This window comes from Canis lupus, chromosome 4 (assembly GCF_003254725.2).
Source record: "Canis lupus dingo isolate Sandy chromosome 4, ASM325472v2, whole genome shotgun sequence".
Taxonomy (NCBI): domain Eukaryota; kingdom Metazoa; phylum Chordata; class Mammalia; order Carnivora; family Canidae; genus Canis; species Canis lupus.
Window position 1 is genome coordinate 34129972 of NC_064246.1, and position 19925 is coordinate 34149896.

General features: G+C 45.9%; 1 protein-coding gene across 3 annotated transcripts in view; it reads right to left on the minus strand.

The window, feature by feature from the left end:
- Positions 1-19925, minus strand: part of GRID1 (glutamate ionotropic receptor delta type subunit 1) — a 639650-nt gene that overhangs the window by 227771 nt on the left and 391954 nt on the right. For 2 of the 3 annotated variants that reach the window (XM_035715124.2, XM_035715125.2), the window contains exons 5-6: positions 19309-19362; positions 1163-1219 (exon numbers count right to left, since the gene is read on the minus strand). In XM_035715124.2, the coding sequence (XP_035571017.1) occupies positions 1163-1219; positions 19309-19362 (111 nt within the window). The remainder of the gene's footprint in view (positions 1-1162; positions 1220-19308; positions 19363-19925) is intronic. The other variant, XM_025435395.3, reaches the window with a different exon arrangement.

Genomic DNA, 19925 nt, shown 5'->3' on the forward strand with positions numbered 1-19925 from the left:
TGCTCTAAGTTGGACCTGAAATGTATTCTTCGCAGGTGTGGGCCTGAGTATTAAAAGCACTAATAACTGTAAGCACAAGTTAAACATAGCTTTGTCTGCCATTCGGAGGGAAGGGCCATAGAGTAGTGTCTACACAGTTTAACAGCTCAGGGCAGAGTCTGAGTAAGACTTGTCCAGGTAATAAGGCTCTACAGTCATAGTAAAAAAAGTGGCCCTTCATGCAACCTCATGGTCCCAGTAGAACACTACATAATTCACCTGGAAAGGGGGTCTGAAGAACTGAGTAAGGTAACTTGATTTACTCAGACCCAATATCTGTAAGGATCCTCTGGCCCTTTCTTGTATACCCACAACCCTGATTCAGACGTGGGGGCACTGCAAATTCTGTGTTCCCTGCAGAACCAGAAGGGAACTGAAGGGGCTGATCATTGCTCCATATATGCTGGACTTGGAACCAAGCACAGCTCCTTGAGGGTGAGGGGTGTGTCTCTCATATTCTCTGGTCTCTAGTATCGAGCACCAGGCCTAGGAAATACTTATGAAGAAAGAAAGAGAAGGAGAAAAGAGTGAAGGAGGAAAAGAGACAAGAAAAGAGGGACGGAGAGAGAAATGGAGCAAAGGGGAGAAGGAGTTCTTTGGAATTTCACACACTAAAAAGGTAAACCTCAAAAATTTTAGTATCTGAGACTCTGACCTAAAGTAATTCTACAACATAAAGCCAATGCTCTTCATTCTGCTGTTCAATTTTCAAAAGCTGATCAGGGTTTCAATTTTCAGCTCACTCCCAGGCAGATATTCAAACAGAAAAATAAATATAATAGTGGCTGATCCTTCATGGCACTCATTTGCTTGCTTGCTACTAACCACTTTAATTATTTTGTTTGCAATACCCATTTGTTTGTCTCAGGAGAATATTTAAATCTGCTTTTATTTGTGCACAACTATCCCTACTACTAGGAAAATGAGACCTTATGTTTCACATTAATACTTCATGGTTTTTTAATCCCCAAGGAATTGGCAGAAAATTATAATTTTTAATTGCATTATAATTTAAAATCCTGAAATATTACTTAAAAATTTTTTCAAATAGGATATGAAAATAAAATTGTGTGACCCAGGACCCTGAAGTGGATGGCTCTGAAGTTTACAGCCCCATGTTTACCACATCAAGCTCTTGCATCTGAACTGGATCCAGTTGTGTAGAACCAAGTATAAAGATCTGAGAATAGAAATTCAGAAGAACAGAAGATAGAGAGCATGTTAGTCAATGTATAAATCTGACCATGATGGACTGAACTAACCATTTACCTTTCACTATTATTTATATTCCCCAAATGAATGAGAGCATATAATGTTTGTCCTTCTCCGACTGACTTACTTCACTCAGCATGATACCCTCCAGTTCCATCCACGTTGAAGCAAATGGTGGGTATTTGTCATTTCTAATAGCTGAGGAATATTCCATTGTATACATAAACCACATCTTCTTTATCCATTCATCTTTCGTTGGACTGTTGGGGATTTACCCCAAAGATACAAATGCAATGAAACGCCGGGACACCTGCACCCCAATGTTTATAGCAGCAATGGCCACGATAGCCAAATTGTGGAAGGAGCTTCGGTGTCTAACCATTTACCTTAAATAAAAAAATAAAACATATGAAAGGGCAGTTTTCAGGTATCAGACAACAGGCATAGCTGAAAGTGACACCACCCCAAAAAACAAATGAAGTGAGCGTGAACTTAATGCTCACAGACTTTCCAGGTTGCAGCAGAGGAAGAGGAAACCTAGGTGGAGCCTAATGGCCTCCAAGAGTTGAAGAGAGAGTTTGGGTTTTGAGGAGGCCAACAGTTGCAATTCATAAGGCAGAATGATGGAGAAAAAAGAGCTACACAAAAACAAAACAAAAAAAAATGCCCTCCAGAAATCTATTGAAAGTTCCCTTTGAGTCTTTAGCTGCATATTGATTAGTGCAAGTGAGTGAGATAACTACCAGAGTCTAAGGAAAGGACCACCTAGAAGGATCAGGGCTTAATCATCCTCAATAATGGGTCAGGTTAGCAACAGACTAAAACTGTTTTTGACCTAACAAAGCTTCTGAGCAAGCTCAAAAAATCAAAATGTTCCGAAGTAACATAACTCTGTTCAAGGGGAGAAAGGTAGGGGGATAAGTAGTTAAAGGAAGGAAAGCATCAAGCACTCGGCCATGTAAAATTCAGTGTCTGGCATCTAATCTAAAATTACCAGGCATGCAAAGACACAGGAAAATGCTCTTCTATTATGAGAAGAAGAATCAATCAATTGAAACAGGCCCAGAAATAATACAGCCGGCAGAACTAGTAGAACAGGACATTAAAACAGATATTATAAATAGTATAAACACACACCATATGTTCAAGAATGTAGAGCAAAGTATGTACATGATAGGGAGAAAAAGAAAAGACGCAAATTGAATTTCTACAAATAAAATATGCAATGTCTGTGATGAAAATTACTCTAGATAAAATCAACAGCAGATTTGAGGAAAAATAAATGAACCTGAAAGTATCAAAACAAAAAGTCCCAAAATGAATCACAGAGGGGGAAAAAAAATAAAAGACTGGGAAAAAAACAACAGAGCATTAGTCATTAGTGCACAGGGGAACAATTCAAGCAACCTAATAAACATGTCGTTTAAGTCCATGAAAGAGAAGAGAGAAAGGGAAGGACAGAAAAAATATTGGAAGAAATAATGGTCAAACAATTTCTAAATTTGATGACAACCACACCCAACCACACAATCAGAAAAAGAAAAATCTTTTTTTCTTTTTTTTTATTACTGAGGTATAATTAACATATTATATAAGTTTCAGATGTATGATGTAATGATTTGATGGTCTAATTTTTAAGATTCTGACAGAAAGTGGTAAATGCTGGTAGACTTTGTACAACAGGGATTTCCTTGGGTGAAGACCATTGTCTGCCAAAACCACCTACAGCTGGTATTTTCTGACGTATTACAGAAAAAGGTACACACCTTGCTGGCATCTTCTCTCAGATGTGAGAAGGCAACAAACATAGCAGTGAAGCTAAAGAAGTTAAAGTGAGTCAAGAAGGCTTAGAAAAAGAAAAATCTTAAAAGCAACCAGAAGATAAAGATCCAATATGCAGAGATCTATATATCTTTGTATCTACTAAAGAAGTTGGATCTGTTATTAAAAGTCCTCCTATGGTGAAGACGGGTGGGCAGGTAGGGAAACCTCTAGAGCCAGATGTCTTCACTGGTGAATTCTACATATGTTTAAGGAAGATATGTCAATTCTATACAAATCATTTCAGAAAACTGAAGAGAAAGAAACACATTCTTATTCCAAGGGGCCACCACAACCCTGATAACAAAACCAAACAAAGAGTTTACACGGTAAGAAAACTACAAACTAACATCCCTCATGAACTTAGATATAAAACTTCCTTAAAATATCTTAGCCAATAGTTTAGTTAAGTATAAATTCAACAACACAAAACAAAACCCAGCAATATCATGATCAAGTGGGGTTCATCTCAGAACTGTAAGAGTTGGTCTCACACTTGAAAATGGATCTGTTTGGTACTGTATATCCACAGGGGGGGAAAAAAGAAAAACCATGTGACTATATCAATAGGTGCATAAGAAAATATTTGAGAAAATCCAATTTCTAATTCTATGAAAAACCCTCAGTAAACCAAGAATAAAGGAAAACTTCTTCAACCTGATTAAGAGTATCTATGATCAACCTATATGTAAACTCTTAATTGAAGGTGGAAAGTTGAATGTATCCCCCTAATATCAGGGGAAAAGCAAGAGATGTACACTCTTATTAACTCTATCCCACATTATGCTGGAGGTTCTAGCCAGTGCAACAGGGCAAGAAAAAGACATCAGAGAGATCTGGATTAGAAAGGGAGAAGCAGAACCATCTTTATTCACAGATGACATGATTGCCTATAGAGCAAATCTCAGTAAATCTACAAAATAAAGCCACTGGAACTAATATGTAAGGTGAGCAAGGTTGTGAGATACAAGGTCAATGTTCAAAAATCATTTGTATTTTCTACACACTAGTAACTAACAATTATAAACTTAAATTGAAAAAGCAGCACCATTCTCAATTGATCAAAAATATCAGAAACGTAGGGATGAATTTAACAAGACCTGTATATTTAACACTGCAGAACACTGCTAAAAATAATTAAGGAAGATATACATAAGTGAAAAGATACGCCTTGTTCATGGATCAGAAGACTCAAAGCACTGAAGCTCTCAATTCCCCCTCAAATTATCTCTAGATTCAATACAAATGGATTAAAATCCTAGCAGGTCTTTTTCTAAAGTTTGTATGGAAATGTAGGGCTGAACTAAGGTGAAGCACTGGAGGGCGAATTCCCCCTTAAATTTTGTGCCTTAGGTGCCTTGCTTGCCTCATTCTAGTCCCAGTCCTGTGAAAATGTGAAGGATGTAGAGGGGAAAAGCAAATTTTTAAAGAAGACAAAGGTGGAAAACTTACTCCACTTGATTTCAAGACTAAAGCTACAGTTATAAAGACAGTGTGGCACTGGTGTGAAAATAGACACATAGGTCAATGAAACAGAAGGGAGAATCTAGGAACAGATCCAAACATTGAAGGCCAGTTGATATTTGACAAATGATCCAAAGGGGAAAGAAGATTTATTTTCAACAAATGGTGCTGGAACAATTAAATATTCATGCACAAAAATAAATCAAAATAAAATAAAAATCAATCTCAACTTTTACCTCACACAATATAGAAAAATTAACCATCAGTATACGTAACAACATGAATTCATCTCAGAATCATGTGGAGTGAAAAAAGCTAGACAAAAAAGAATATGTCTTGTTTGATTCTGCTAATATAAAGTCCTAGAAAATGCAAAGTAATTTACAGTGACAGAAAACAGATCAGAGCTTACTTGGGATTGGCCAGAGAGAGAGAAACTGGTTATTTAAGGGCATAAAAAAAATCTTTTGTGGATAATAGAAAGGTGCATTATCCTGTCTGTGGCAATAATCTCAAAGTGTATGTGTCAAAACTCCAAACCATAGCCCATCAAATTGTGCAGCATTTTTAATGTCAATGATATTTCAGTTTGTAAAATAATTAGTGCATGCACGAGAGCCAGACTGCCTGGTTCAAATCCAGCACACCCTCCATAAAAATACTGCTCACCCCCCCATACATCCTAAAACCTCCTTTTCCCTTCCTCTACTTTAAACACTTGCTAGGTGATTGCCCTTGGGTTAGTCATTTGCCCTCTGTATACATCAGTTTGTCCAGCAATGCCTGTCAGCCTTGCCTTCAAAATTCCAGAATCTGACCATATTTCACTGCCTCTGCTCATACCACCCTGGTCCAAGTTACCATCATCTCTAATTAAAGACCCTAATTTTTAATTTTTTTCCCTTTTTTTTCCAGTCTTTTCCCACCCCGATGCCCACAGTATATTTTCAACACAGAAGTTAAGGGTTCTTCCAAAACATAACTCAGATTACATCAGTTCTCAGCTCAAAATGCTCCAGTGGTGTCTCAGCTCGCTCAGAATAAAAGTCAAAATCCTTGTAGGAGCAGATGTAGCAGAAGCTCTTTGTGCCCTTCCTCACATATTAGCACCTTACACTCCAAAATATTGCCCAATTAGATGCCTGCCCACACCATCCCCTAATTGTCACCACACTTCCCAGGCTTAGCAGCTCATCGCTGTGACTACTTTTCACTTGGGTGCACTTGCATCCCTAGGCTGTGGCATGGGAGCAGAGGTACAGAAACCTAATGGATCATAAAACCCCTCTTCTTGAAGCCAATATTTGGAAGAGGAAATAGCATTTTATATTAAACTAAGCCACTATGCTAAATTGGAATTTCCCTTGGGGGCACCAAGCTTCAATGATATGAAATTCCATAGTCAAGCAGTTGGTACACATGGAGACTGGCCAAGGAGGATGGCTGAGAATGAGTTTCTTGAGAAAAAGTCTCACCCACAAGGAGTCTACCAAAAAAACCAAAAACAGAAAAATCAAAACAAAACAACCAGAAGAGTCAAAACTGAAGGAAAGGGGATTTAGCGGGGAACATTTCTTTGAGGGGCAATCTACATGGATGTGATTCCACTCCCCCTAAGAGAAAGGAGCGTGCTTGCTCCCTCACTGCAAGTCTTCCTGGAGGGGCTTCACTGGGGCCATTGATGAATCCCACAACACAGAGCCAGGGCCATACACAGGACTCTTTGGGTTGAGTCATAAAAGCTCCTTTATGTGTCTTCCATGGGCCCATTGACACCGCTCACTCCCTTCGATTGAACACAAGTTAGAAAAAGTTTCATGACTTTTCTGGGTCTTAACCAAGGTTAATAGAAAATTCTATCACTTTAAGTCGTAAAACTAAGTTTTGAATCAGGAATTAAAATGATCTAATCCAATATAAGAATTGGAAGATTTCTTTGGTGCAGAAATTTTGACCTTTAGAAGGCATAAATGAACATGTATCTCCCTTTAAGGTAGGACTGGGCTGGCGCAGAGGAAGCACCTCATTGAGCGAAATCAGCTTGAGCTCAAAATTCCGGCCTGTCTTAATACGGTTGTGATACCTTAGACCCTTCATGACCATCAGGTTTGTAATCTCTACTCCGGCGTTAGTGAACCATCCCTCTCAGAAGGTTGTTGTACGGATCCAGTCCTATAACAAAAGACTAATACATCTGCACAAAGCACAAGTCACAAAATTAGAAACAGGTATGATCAAAAAAATAAATGTTCAAAGTGTTGGGCTTAGCTAATAAGCAAAGAGATACAAATTAACACAATGTGGTGAGCCTTTTTATCTATAATATTGGCAAAGATGAAAAACGATTACATTCATATTCACAAGACGCAAGAGTGGGATGAGACAGGCGCTCTGATAAAAGGGGCTCAGGCTCTTTGAGAGTTCCCATACTTTGAAACAATATTTTTTACCATCACTAGGAACCAGATCCATCAGATGTAGGTGGAAATATGCTGGTTGCAGCATCATTTACAAGAAGCACTAACTAACCTAAGTTTCCAAAGATGAAGATTTGCATAAGCTATGAGTCCTCCAAATGACAGACTACTACAAGACCATCAAATATTATCCCAAGAGCCAGTTACTGACATGATAAAATGTGAATTGTACATTATTCATTGAAAACAGTAGGCTACAGAGCTGAACGTAACAGAGAACCCTCAATTTGGCAAAACAAACTACATATATAAGGCTTTGGAAAGGATAATTCATTAGTATATTAGTTTGTATTTTGTTTTACTATTGTAGAAGAATCAGGGAAAAAAAGAAAACCAGAGGAATTTTCCACTGCTTTCCTTCTATCCCTGTCCCTCTCTTCCTACCATGCCTGTGTCCATGTACACCTACAAAAATAAGCAACACTTTATGCTCTTCTTTCTCCCAAGATATTTTCTTTCTACAGGTACGTGGACTTGCAATCATGTCGGCTACAAAGCTTCTGGCTCAGAGGATGGGAGTGGTCAGAGGCTTGAGCTGGGAAGCTTTCAGTTGAGATGGAAAGGAGACAGAAGAGGGGTTTGTGGGTCTACCCATCCCCTGACACACGCTAATCCGAGGTAGGGTGTCAGAGAGGAGCAGGTGGTACTCACTCAGGAAGGCTGAGCCCAGCACATGGGGGTCCTGCAGGCTCAGGAAAGAACACAATCCCATGCCCATGCCCAGGCTTGAGGCCCAAAGTACGTTGGAACCGCCGGAGTATCTGTGTACAGAGATGTTCTATGATCAATCCTAACACTGAGAAATCCAGGGGCCTTTGCAAAACCTTGGTGAAAGCGAGGAGGCAGGTATCCCAGTACGATGGGCTCAAATCTCCCGCCACCCCTGTAAGCGGGATTTCATGGATAAATTCAATTTGTTTGGAAATAATGTCCACAAAGCATCCCAGGTGGGGCCTGGCCTGCAGCAGGTACTTGGATGCAAGCCTCCCCACCTCTGAAGGGCCCCTGGGCTCCCCGCTCTGCGCTGCCACAGAGCAACAGAGGCTGTGAGGACACCACTGGCCTCCCAAGGGGGGCTCCTCAGTGGTGCTGGCCCAGGAGCCCCATCCGTGCCCGAGCGGGGCCGAGGGCCAGGCACCCTCGAGGTGGCCCCAGCTCCTCAGCCCTCATTGCTCCACAGCCAACGAGCCAGCCTGCAAGGTGCAGAACCCCATCCTTGGGCGCCGCTGCCAGGTGAAGGCCCTCTCTGCTCCCCTTTCCAAAACAGGGCAGCCCTCACCGGGGGTTCTTCATCTGGCTCGGACAGCCCTCACTTGGGGTTCTTCACCTGGCTTGGACAGCCCTCACCTGGAGTTCTTCACCTGGCGTGGACAATCCTCACCTGGGGTTCTTCACCTGGCTCAGACAGCCCTCACTGGGGGTTCCTAGCTCAGAGACAGTGGGCCCGGTGCCCGGACATCCCTGGCTTAGGCAGTGGGACAAAGAGCCAAAGCCCCAAAACGTGCTTACGGACCCTGCACGCGAAGTTTCGGCGCCGAGCACCGCTGGGCCCACCTCGCTTCCCTACCGGGGCTGAAAGCACATGGCCTGGGAGCCCCCCAGGGCCCGGAGTCCCAGCGGTGCCCCGGCATGCGCGCGTGCTCACTCTCACCTCTCCGTGTGGCACATGGTGACCAGTCAGCACGGCAGAGGAGGTGTGATAACGGAGTGGAAGGCACAGATAAAAGGGTCTTCCTGGCACAAGCAGTGAGCTCATCGGAATCCATCAGAACCCATTTGCGGGAAGAGCGATGGATAGGAATGCACAAGGGTAAACACTATCCATCAGTTTTCAGGTACGTTTGCTGCATGTAGTATTTAAAGCCATTTGTAAGACTCCTAAGTGTCAACACTCTCTTTCCCAAGCATCCTTCTGTCAAAATGCTACAAACAACCATGTGCTTGTTGGGGCCAGTTGATTCACATCTAAAGCATGGAGTCTGATTCCATGTCAGTGGCAGGGATTTGGCTGAGCTGTTCTGTCTGCAGGGAGCTTGAAGTTGGTTGCAAGCAGCAGGGGATCTGGAGTGGCCCCTGTAAGCACCGCCTCACTGTAGGTTAGTGATCCATGAGCACATGCTTCGGCCCAGTGCCTCCCAGGTGTTCAGGACAGTATCATAAGCGAATTATAGGTTGTTAAGAGCTGCAAATTGCGGGAGGGAGACAGGACATGGGAGAAGAAGCTAAGGACAAGGAAAGAATCACAGCCTGAGTTCTCTGGGGTGTTGGAAAAAAGAAAGGTTATGGAAGAAATTCATAGGTGTTGCAAAGTGAGGGGAGGGTAATTTGGGCTGAGTCTCAAAAGAGGCGTAAGGGTTTGAAAGGAAGAACTAGGGTCCCAGCAAGCCCAACACACAGTTAGAAATATTGCAACTCAGGTTCACCCCAGTGAAGGGTCAAGCCATGCCTCCATCCCCTGGCAGTCCTCATAAAGACATGCACTGACCTGTTACCTAGTTCCTTGATTAAATTCCAAAGATGAACTTTCCTGCAGGACATTAGTGATTTGTTAATAAGAGGAACTATCTTCCAGTAGCGCTTGCTATATGCCAGACCCTGTGATGGGTCACTTCAGGTGAGTTACCGTCCTTAACCTTCACACCTGTCCTAAGAGGTAGCTTTGACGAGCCCTATTGAGCAGATGAAGAAAATAAGATTCAAGGAAGGAAATAAAACAGTTTACCAAGAGTCAAAGAAGTATCCGTGGTGCATTCCCAAAGACTAAAACACAGTTGTCCATCACTGCTCTCTCAGTTCTATCCCAAACCCATCTGTGCAGCTCCAAATACCCTCCCCATGGAGCTTTGAAAAGGGTGAAAGAACGGTACCAGACAATAAAATTTCCTCTTGGATCAGTCACCTTAAGGGTTAAAGTTCACAGATTCCTTTTGCACTGAGAAAGCAACATAGACACATTCTAAGGGAAGAGTGGAAGTACATTTCTAGTAAATATGGTCTGTTCCCTTGCAATGCTACTCATATGACACATATTAGCTTAATTGTGTGCGTTTTCATGGGGGTCTTTCATCATTTCCACAGAAGATCTAAAAAAACCAGGTGGTAATATGTAAAATCACATAAAGGGAAGAACTCTAATAATAAATAACAGAAGTTTTATAATAAGACTTTCCATAACACTTGTATTGCCACTTCCAAATGACAAAAACATGTAAGTTTTACTGCAATTCCAGTCACGTGTTTAGTTTTTAGTTAGTGCTGAGTATGAGGGGGAAAGGTATGAGTGAGCAGCATGGCAAAGGGCATATATTTTTCTTAAATTTGGAGTCACCCGCACCTAAGTTCAGGTCCTGACTCTGCCACTTCCAAGCAATGTTGAAAAGTCAACCCATCTCTCTAAGCCTGTTTCCTTATCTATGAAATGGAATGATAGAAGTTGAAGTACCTGGGGAATTGGCCCCTCAACTCCGTTCCACTTTTGACCCCCTATGTGATGACTCACATCTCTTGACAGTAGCACTTGGCATCAGTGGTCTCTCCCTCCCCTTACAAATGGTTTCTTCAAGGGCGCCTGTGTGGCACAGTCAGTTAAGCATCTCACTCTTGGCTTCAGCTCAGGTCATGATCCCAGGGTCTTGAGATCAAGCCCCACGCTGGGCTCCCCCCTCAACACAGGATCTGCCTGAGATTCTCTCTCCCTCTGCCCCTCCTACTTGTGCTCTCTCTCTCTCAAATTAATAAGTAAAACCTTTTGAAGAAAGAAAAAAAGAAAGAAAGAAAGAAGAAAGAAAGAAAGAAAGAAAGAAAGAAAGAAAGAAAGAAGAAGAAAAAGAAAGAAAGAAAGAAAGAAAGAAAGAAAGAAAGAAAGAAAGAAAGAAAGAAAGAAAGAAAGATAGAAAGATAGATTGATTCTTCACTTGGCTTCCAGGTGAAGAAATCATATCTACTAATCATATCAATACTCACATTAAGTATAAATTATGTAAGAACTGCAATTAAAAGGCCAGGTGTTATAATAGATAAAAAAGCAAGATCCAAGTATGAATGGCCTTCAAGAAACATGCTGTATTTTAAACACAAAGAAACACGTAGGTTAAAAGTAAAAGAATGGAAAAAGATATATTAGGCTAACACTAGTCAAAATAAATCTGTAATAGCTGCAGTAATATCAAATTATATTTCAAAATAGAGAAAATTTCAGAGCAGAAGGATAAAGAAGGTCATTTTGTAATAATAACAGATCGATTAATCACCAGGACATAAAATCCTAAACATTTATGCCTCTTGTAACAAAGCTTCAAAATACATTAAAGAACAACAGATAAAACCGCAAGAAGAAACAGGCAAACTCACAATTAAAGTTGAATATTTTGATACTCCTCTCTCAATAATTGATAGAACAAATAGACAAAAAAATCATCTGGGATACAGAAGACATAAACAACCCTACCAACTAAATTGACCTAATTGACATTTATAGAACATTCCACACAGCAACAAGAGATAACACATCTTTTTCAAGTGCACATAAAACATTTATCAAGAAAGACAATATACTAGGCTATCAAATAAGTCTCAATAAATTTTAAAAGATGCAAGTAATAGAAACAATGTTCTTTGACCACAGTGGAACTAAATTAAAAATCAATAAGAGAGAGATCCTTTAAAAATCCCCAAATATTTGGAAACTAAATAACATACTTCTAAAACAGCCCATGGGTCAAAGAAGAAATCAAAAGGTAATACAGAAAGTATTTTAAACTGTATAACAATGAAAACACAAGATTGCAAAATTTGTGGATGCCATTAAATCACTTGAGGGGAAGTCAATAGCACTAAAGCTAAAGTTCTCGAGTCCATGCTCTCAGCTTCTCCCTCTAAGAAAGATATAGGTGCAGATGCCAAATAGATGCATGAAAAGATGCTCAGTATCATTAGTCCTGAGGGAAATTAAAATTACAATCATAACGAGTTGCCATTACACACACCAGCCCAATAGCTGATCTCAAAAACCTGATCAAACCAACTCCTTAACACAATGTGGGGCAATTGGAACTCTCATACAACCTGAAAGTTTCTTAAAAAGTTAAACATACATCTAACCATATGGCCCAGCAATCCCACTTGCCAATCCAAGAAAAATGAAAGCATATGTCCATACAAAGGATGAACGTTCATAATAGCCTTATTTGTAATCACTAAAAATCTAGAACAACCCAAATGTCCATCGATGAGTAAAGAGATATTCAAATTATGATGTAGCCATATATTTGGATACCCGTCATCAATACAGTATACATTGCAATATGGGTGAATCTCAAAACAATTATCTAGATAGAAAAAACCAAAGCAAAATAGAAAAAAAAAAGAGTACATACTGTATGATTCCATTTATGTAAGACTCTAGAAATTACAAATAATCTATAGCTCCAGGAACGGATCAGTGATGGACTGGAAAGCAAGAGAAGATGGGGCTGGTGGTGGGATTGCCAAGGGACACAAGGATACTTTTTGGGTCAAGGATGACCATGTTCACTATCTTCATTGTTCATGGGTGCACTCAAGTGTCAAATCTCAGCTGTACATTAAATATGTGCATGTATTGTACGTGAATTAGACCTCAATAAAGCTGTGAACTTTTAAGCAAAAAAAAAAAAAAAAAAAAAAAGATGAAAAGCGTAATGCTCAAAAAAACAGTGCCTGGATCTGCAATGTCTGATAAACAATGACTCCTACTCTTGCTCCAGGTTTCCAGCTGAGGCTACAGAGGGGGTAGGATGTGGTCCCTGGTCCTCAAGGGCTCGTCGGTGGGACGAAGGAGACACACAAGCAGCTCAATTACAACACACATAATTGGTTTTGAGTGTTACTAAATTAAATTTGTAGACAGGAAATGGTACAGGGACTTAATATCCAAACAGAATTCGAGTTTTCAAAATGAAGAGAGAAGAATTAAATCTTTTCCCAATCTCTCTCTGTGTCCCAAATAGAGATTTCTTAAAGCGATTTGATTCACCATTCGTATCATGGCCTCTTTTTTCCTTGTGTTCGTCAATTAGTGCATTAGCATTTCTTTCCCCCACATGATTCATGTGTAGCCTAATCTCATTTTCATGTGCTTTGCCTCACTGTGTGTTTGGGGGTAGGGAAGATCTGGAAGTCTGGACTGCCATTCTCTGGGATGGGATGTTGACAGAAGTCCCCTCTGGGCCAGGCCGAGGTCTGCACCCGGAGGATCTCATGGAGTAGGTGTTGGTGGCAAACCAGGGAAAGTAATAAGGTGGGGGCTGAGGCCCGGGGGCCAACAATACAAGAGAATTCTGGGCAAAGGCTGGCTGAAGGGCCCGGACACTGGGATGACCCTGAGCTTGGGGCGGTGGCTGTCTCTTAGGATGCAGCCAGAGCAGCTCTCTTGACCAGAGGCAGCAGGAGTTAAGACCAGAGAGGGCTCGGAGGTCGGCTCATGAACAACCTCATGAGTCATGTGGAGGAATGTGAACTCGATCCCATGGGCCTTGACACTCCACCACCTTCCAGCAACCTATTCAAGAGCAGAGGAGAGCCCATCAAAAGAAAACCACCAGTGCGTTTGGGACAAATGCACGCGGCCGCCAGCGTGCACAGCCTCATCCTTGGAAAGCGCGGCCAGCATCAGAGACGGAAGATGCCTACAGGAGACACCTGTTTCTCACTCTTTAACTCTAACTTAGCCACCCTCTTTGAGCACAGAATCCTTTTTCCACAAAGCACCTACAAATTAGCAGAACATATGTTCCCGAATGCAAGTTGGAGCCTGCTGTAGGAAGCCCAGCCAGCACTTCCCCTGCCCTTCTTCCCTGGCTGCTCTGCCATTGGCTAATGGCCTGGCCCAGGGCTCAGGGGGACATGCATTCGTCCCAGAGGAACAGCTTGTGCCCCAGGGGACTCCTAAGCCCAGGGCAAGGGGGTGCAGGGAATAGGGGGTGCAGACAGCTGGAGCTCACAGAGCAGGATGAAGGCTTTCTGAGTCTGTGAAGGGCTGGGATGTGGTTACAAATGCTCTTCTTCCACATGTAGGCAAGTAGATAAAGCACAGTCAAGGTGAGGAAGCAGGAGCCTTAACACGGCACAGCCTGTGTGTGAGACCCTCGTGCTAGGAACTCCAGGAAGCCTGACAGAAAGGAGGTCCCACTTACAGGCTATTCAAGGAGTCCATCACGTGCACCAGGCCCCCAATGCACATTGCTGCGGCAAGGAGCGCACAATGGTAGAAAGAATAATGGGCAAATCCAGAAAGACCTTCTGGCAAAGGAGAGGTTTAGCAGATCCCTGCAGGAAAGGGAAGTCCTTGGCAGTCAGAGATTCAGGAAGAGCATGCCAGGTATAAAGGGAAATCCTGGCAAAGGCCAGGGCCAGGAATGGAAGATAAATATAGGAAGTAAGTCTCTCATCTGCTTGCCGGGATGAGCCACGGGAGAATGGGCAGACAGGTAAGAAGCAAATGAGGGGGCACAGGTGTGGTCAGGGTCATCCTGGACAGGCTCTGAGGCAGGGCCCATGATGCTGGCTTTTTCTCCACTGAGGAGGGAGCCACCCAGAAGGGTGGGGGCACTGGCCCTCAGGACTGGAACACCAAGTGAGAATCAGATCTTGGCGGTGGGGGTGGGGGGATGATGAGTGCAGAGAGAGACACACTGAGCTGGAGGTGGTCAAGAGGCTTCCAAGCAGTTGAGTCCAGAAGGCAACTGAATCTCCGGGTCTGGAGCCCAGAGGCAAGGTCTGGAACGAACATGGAATGTGGGGGTCATTGACATCTGCTGGAAATGGGCAGGGGTGCCAAGGACCCCTGACTCTGTCTCTTCCACAGACCACAGCTCAGAGCCTCACCCACCGAGAAACAGAAGCACAAAGGTCACATATGAGCTTCTGCGCTGCTTTCTAAACACCTTAAACCATTTCCATCAAAACATGCTTTGGTCTCACGTCTGCAAGAACCAGTCTAACCATCTGAGCTGATCAGCAACAAAGAGCCCTTCAAGTCCAGTCAAGCTCAGTTCTGGAAGAGGCTGGAGACCTGCATATAAATTCCATAAAAAAATTTCCTCTACAAGGTTCCCAAGACACAGATCTTCATGGACAGAGCATTCTCTTCTGCACCCAAACTCCACCTGGCACTAAGGACATGTGTCCTCGGCCGTGGCTCAGGCCTGGGATCTGCTGAAAGCCACATGGAGAGGAAGCACTCCAGAGCCACTGGAGAAGAGTTTCCAGAAGCCACCTAGCTCATCCAGAGTCAAGTCTTGACTGGTCCTCAACCAGCAGCTTCTGATGAATGACCCAGAGTGGTCTCCTCCATCCTGGAGTCTCGAGTTGAATCATTGCCTTTGTTTTTCCTTGAAGGCCTCCTGGGAAATGCTTTTCAAAGGAACTTGCTCTACCCTAAGTGTGTTGACCTGCCTTCCACCAAACCTTTCTAAGGACCTACTCTTTGCATGGGGCATGCCATTCAAGGATGAGCTGGATTCTGGCCGTGGCTTCAAGGGACTCATGACCTAGTAGCCATCTTGATTAGTGGCTCACTCTGCATTCCACGAGTTATTTCAAATCCCCCACCCTCCTCCAAGCTAACATGTGATTTAATCAATCCGTGAAAATACAGTTTATACCCAAGAGCGCATCTGCTTGCCCGTGTCCCCACAGTCAAACCTGGAGACCTGCAGAGACTAGAAACTATCGATGAGGCTCATACACTCACAAGCCTTTCTCTGCATACAATCACCCCTTCTCCAAATGAGACAGACCTCAAACATACACCAGTGAAAGGGTAGACAGATTAAGAAAATTATCCCATTAAGAAAATAACAACTCCTAACTCTGGGAAACGAACTAGGGTGGTGGAAGGGGAGGAGGGCGGGGGGTGGGGGTGACTGGGTGACAGGCACTGAAAGGGCACTTGATGGGATGAGCACTGGGTGTTATTCTATATGTTGACAAATTGAACACCAATAAAAAATAAATTTATTTTTAAAAAAAGAAAATAACAAAAACATGTGCCTTTGAGTGTTTATCTTGAATCCAGGAAAATACACTAAGCAAAGTCAGATACAGAGGGAGAAGCTGGAGGACAGAGCCAGTGAGGAACGAGAGAAGCAGGGGCAGAGCTGGGGAGCACAGTGCAGGCCCCCCTGGGGAAGGATGTGGGATGCAGACACACAAACCTGAGCCTGGCAGACAAACTGAACTTCCCCCAGAGACGTGGGGAGCAGCTCAGGAAATGGGAAGATGGGGCCCCAGTACAGTTGCTGAATTTGAGAGACCATGTTGGAACCACCAAGTCCCTTCCCCCGCTTCCCTTCTTCCCACCTTAGTTGATCTATCACGTATGACAGAGAAGCAACTAGGAAGCTCCACCTGTGGCTCTGTATTTAGATAGGGTCTAGACGGTAGAACTATTGGAAGAATAACCTGACTTTTGTCTCCATTGGGGCCAACAGGAGACAGCAGTTCTGAACACGGCTGGATCCGAAGGGCAAGTCTACATGCAACTTAGAAAATATCTTGGTCACTAACCAGAGGCCACCCTGGGGTCTAAGAACCAAAGCTTTATAGGAGGACCTACCTTCACATCGTAGAATTCAAGAATGTCCATGAGCTGACACCAAAGCCAAGGGTGTCTCCACCAGTGTGCATATCTGAGCCTTACCACTGGCTTTACTGAATCAGACCCCGACCAAAGGTCAAGGATCTTTGTTAGGGCCACACGCATGATGATGTCCTTTGCTAGAAAGGACTTTGGAGTCAGACAGTCTTCATACAGAATCCCAAACGCACCATTTCATAATTATATGACCTTGGGCTGATGATTTAACCTCTAGAGCCTGCCTTTTCCCATCTGTAAAATGGGGATGATAATAACAGTCACAGAGGGTTGTCGATGAGGACAAAGGGTGGTGCCAAATATCAAATGCCCTGGCAAGTGCCTGCCATATAACGGGCGATCGAGATACAGCAGATGTTGTACTTCACTCTCGAGAGGAAGAGCCTCCCCGTAGAAGAGGAAGCCAAGAGGTGGGGAGGTCACTTCTGGAGAAGAACACACATAGCGCGGGACACTCACATGATGTGTGTGTGGCCCCCAGTGGACTGTTGACCAGGGGCAGTCCCATAGCCATCCCCCCAAGGGAGGCTGTTCCAGCTGCCCCAGCAATGCCCTCGGGGGCATTTCGCCACTAGCCATGCTGAAATTACCCCCAGCCCTGAAGACGGGGGCAGGAGGGACAGAGGGTTCTGGAGGCGGGTCAGATGCAGGGGAGGAAAAAAAGATACAGGTTAGAAACATAAAGACAGAACACTTTTTGAAGGCTGGCCACAGAGAAACACCGGCGATCCGGTTCAGAAGGGTCCCCACTAAACGAAAGCCAGCACCAGGCATCGGCCTCATGGGGCATGGGGAATGCACCCCCTCTCCGGAACCAAGGAAACCCGACTTTAAAGCTTGTGGAGAAGCTGAGGAAGCCCAGAGGATCAGAACTTCCCTGGACCAAGGAGCACTCCGACAGGCCCCAGAGATTGGGGTGGTGGCCTTCGCGTCTCCCCTGATTAGCAGCACAACCACCCGCGACCGAGGGAAACGGGCAGTTACCACGTGTCTCCAGCAGGCCCGGAAGAGCTCCGAGGGTGTGAATTTAGGGAGGAAAGCCATGAGAAGTGCCTGCAGGAGCTACTCTCTGACGCTCCCTGCAAAATCATGAAAATAAGCCACCCAGACCTCTCAGCCTCAGAACATGGGCTAATGAGGAAACACACACCGTCAAAGAGTAAAGGGCCCACGCAACAGGCCTTGCATCTTCTAGAAAGAGGCCATAAGCAACTGATCCATTACTCTGGGAGCAACTGAAGGCTGAAGGCCTGATGGAAGGCATCCCGAGAAGCGCCTTCTAGAATCAGCTCTGCCAACGGCGTGCTGGGGTCACGCAGCCTCCCCCGTGGCGGTTCCTCAAGGGGTGTGTGGGCAGAGGGGCTCCCTCGGGAAGGCCAGGGCGCGGGGTTGCAGGCCATTCGTGGTGGGAGGGCCCAGAGCCGTCAGGCACAGGGAAGACCCAGGCGCCCCCTCCTCCCAGGGCCAAAGCAGTGGGACGGGCTGTCTCGGGAGACACTTTGGATCCACCCCTTGAGTGGCTACACTGATTGCTGCTGCACCGGCTGCGCAGGGGTGAGCACACTCACACACACCTACATGCGGGTGCGCACTCTCATACGTACATACACACACAGTCACCACCGCCTCCTGCCGGAAATCAGCCTTCTCCACCACCTCACCCTGTGCCCCACCCCCTCTGCACCCCTCATTCCTCCAACCCACCTCTGCACCCCTCATTCCTGTGCCTCACACCCCCTGAACCCCTCATTCCTCCACCCTAACCCCCTGCACCCTTCAATCCTCCACCCCACCCCTCTGCACCCCTCATTCCTGTGCCCCACCCCCTCTGCACCCCTCATTCCTCCACCCCAACCCTGCACCCCCATTCTTGTGCCCCACCCCCTTTTCACCCCTCATTCCTGTGCCCCACCCCTCTGTACCCCTCATTCCTCCACCCCACCCCCTGCACCCTTCAATCCTCCACCCCACCCCTCTGCACCCCTCATTTCTGTGCCCCACCCCCTCTACACCCCTCATTCCTGTGCCCCACCCCCTCTGCACCCCTCATTCCTCCATCCCACCCCCTGCACCCCTCATTTCTGTGCCCTACCCCCTCTATACCCCTCATTCCTGTGTCCCACTGCCCTGCACCCTTCATTCCTCCACCCCACCCCCTGAACCCCTCATTCCTCTGCCCCACCCCCCTGCACCCTTCATTCCTCCACCCCATCCCTCTGCACCCCTCATTCCTCCACCCCACCCCCTGTATCCCTCATTCCTCCCCTCCACCGCCCTGCACCCTTCATTCCTCCACCCCATCCCTTTGCACCCCTCACTCCTCCGCCCCACCCCCTTCACCCCTCATTACTCCACCCCACCCCCTCTGCACCCCCTTCTCTAACCTGCCCTAACCTCTGCAGCCCCTGGCCCCTGACTGGCGGCCTCCCCTCATTCCGCACATCCACACCTGACACCACCTCTCACTCCTGACTCCTTCCTGCGCTCCAGTTTCAGCCCTTCCACTGGTTCCCACCTGCCGCAGGTGAGCATGCTGGCAGGTCAGGTCCAAGCCCCTGGACCCCTGTGTCACACGGTGGAGCGCTAGGGCGTCCCTCTGGGCACTCCCCAGGGGCAGGGGGTTCGGGGCAGGCTGCGCCCCTCCGCGTCCTGGGCTCTTACCTCATTCACAAAGACCCAGTGGCTGTCCTTGGAAGCCAGGTTGGTCTCCACGGCCTGCAGAGAGGAAAGGAAAACAAACGTGAACGAAGCAGGAGCAGCCAGCGGACGCAGGAGCCGCCGAGGCGAGGCCCCACCGACGTGGCTCTCGGAGGCGGCCTTCAGGAAACACGGCCCCAGGGCCACAGGGCGCATCCTCTGAACACGGGCCCTGCCTGCCCCTGTCCTCCGAGCTCCACGCACCCGCCCGGGAGTGAGCGGGGTGGCCGTGATGACAGCGGGACAGTCAGTCGGGCACCTGCTCTCGGGCTGCGGAGATGCAGACGGCGCGGCCTCTCCTCTGCCCCGGGCGGCTCGATCCCCAGCTTGGCCTGCCTTGCCCACCCCTCCATCTGCAGGCTCCACCCACGGGCCTTGCCTCGCCCAGTCTCGGATTCCGGGGCTCCTCTCTGCCTGGCTTCCTCCTCGGGAGCCCCCCAAACTCTCGGCTCCTGGGGCAAGTACGTCTGCAAGGCCCGGGAGGAGGCCCCAGCTGTGCCCAGACCTGCACCCGAGGCAAGGGTGCCCCCGGGGGTCCCTGGCCCAGATACGCTCCCCCCGTCTACACTGTGCTCTGTCCA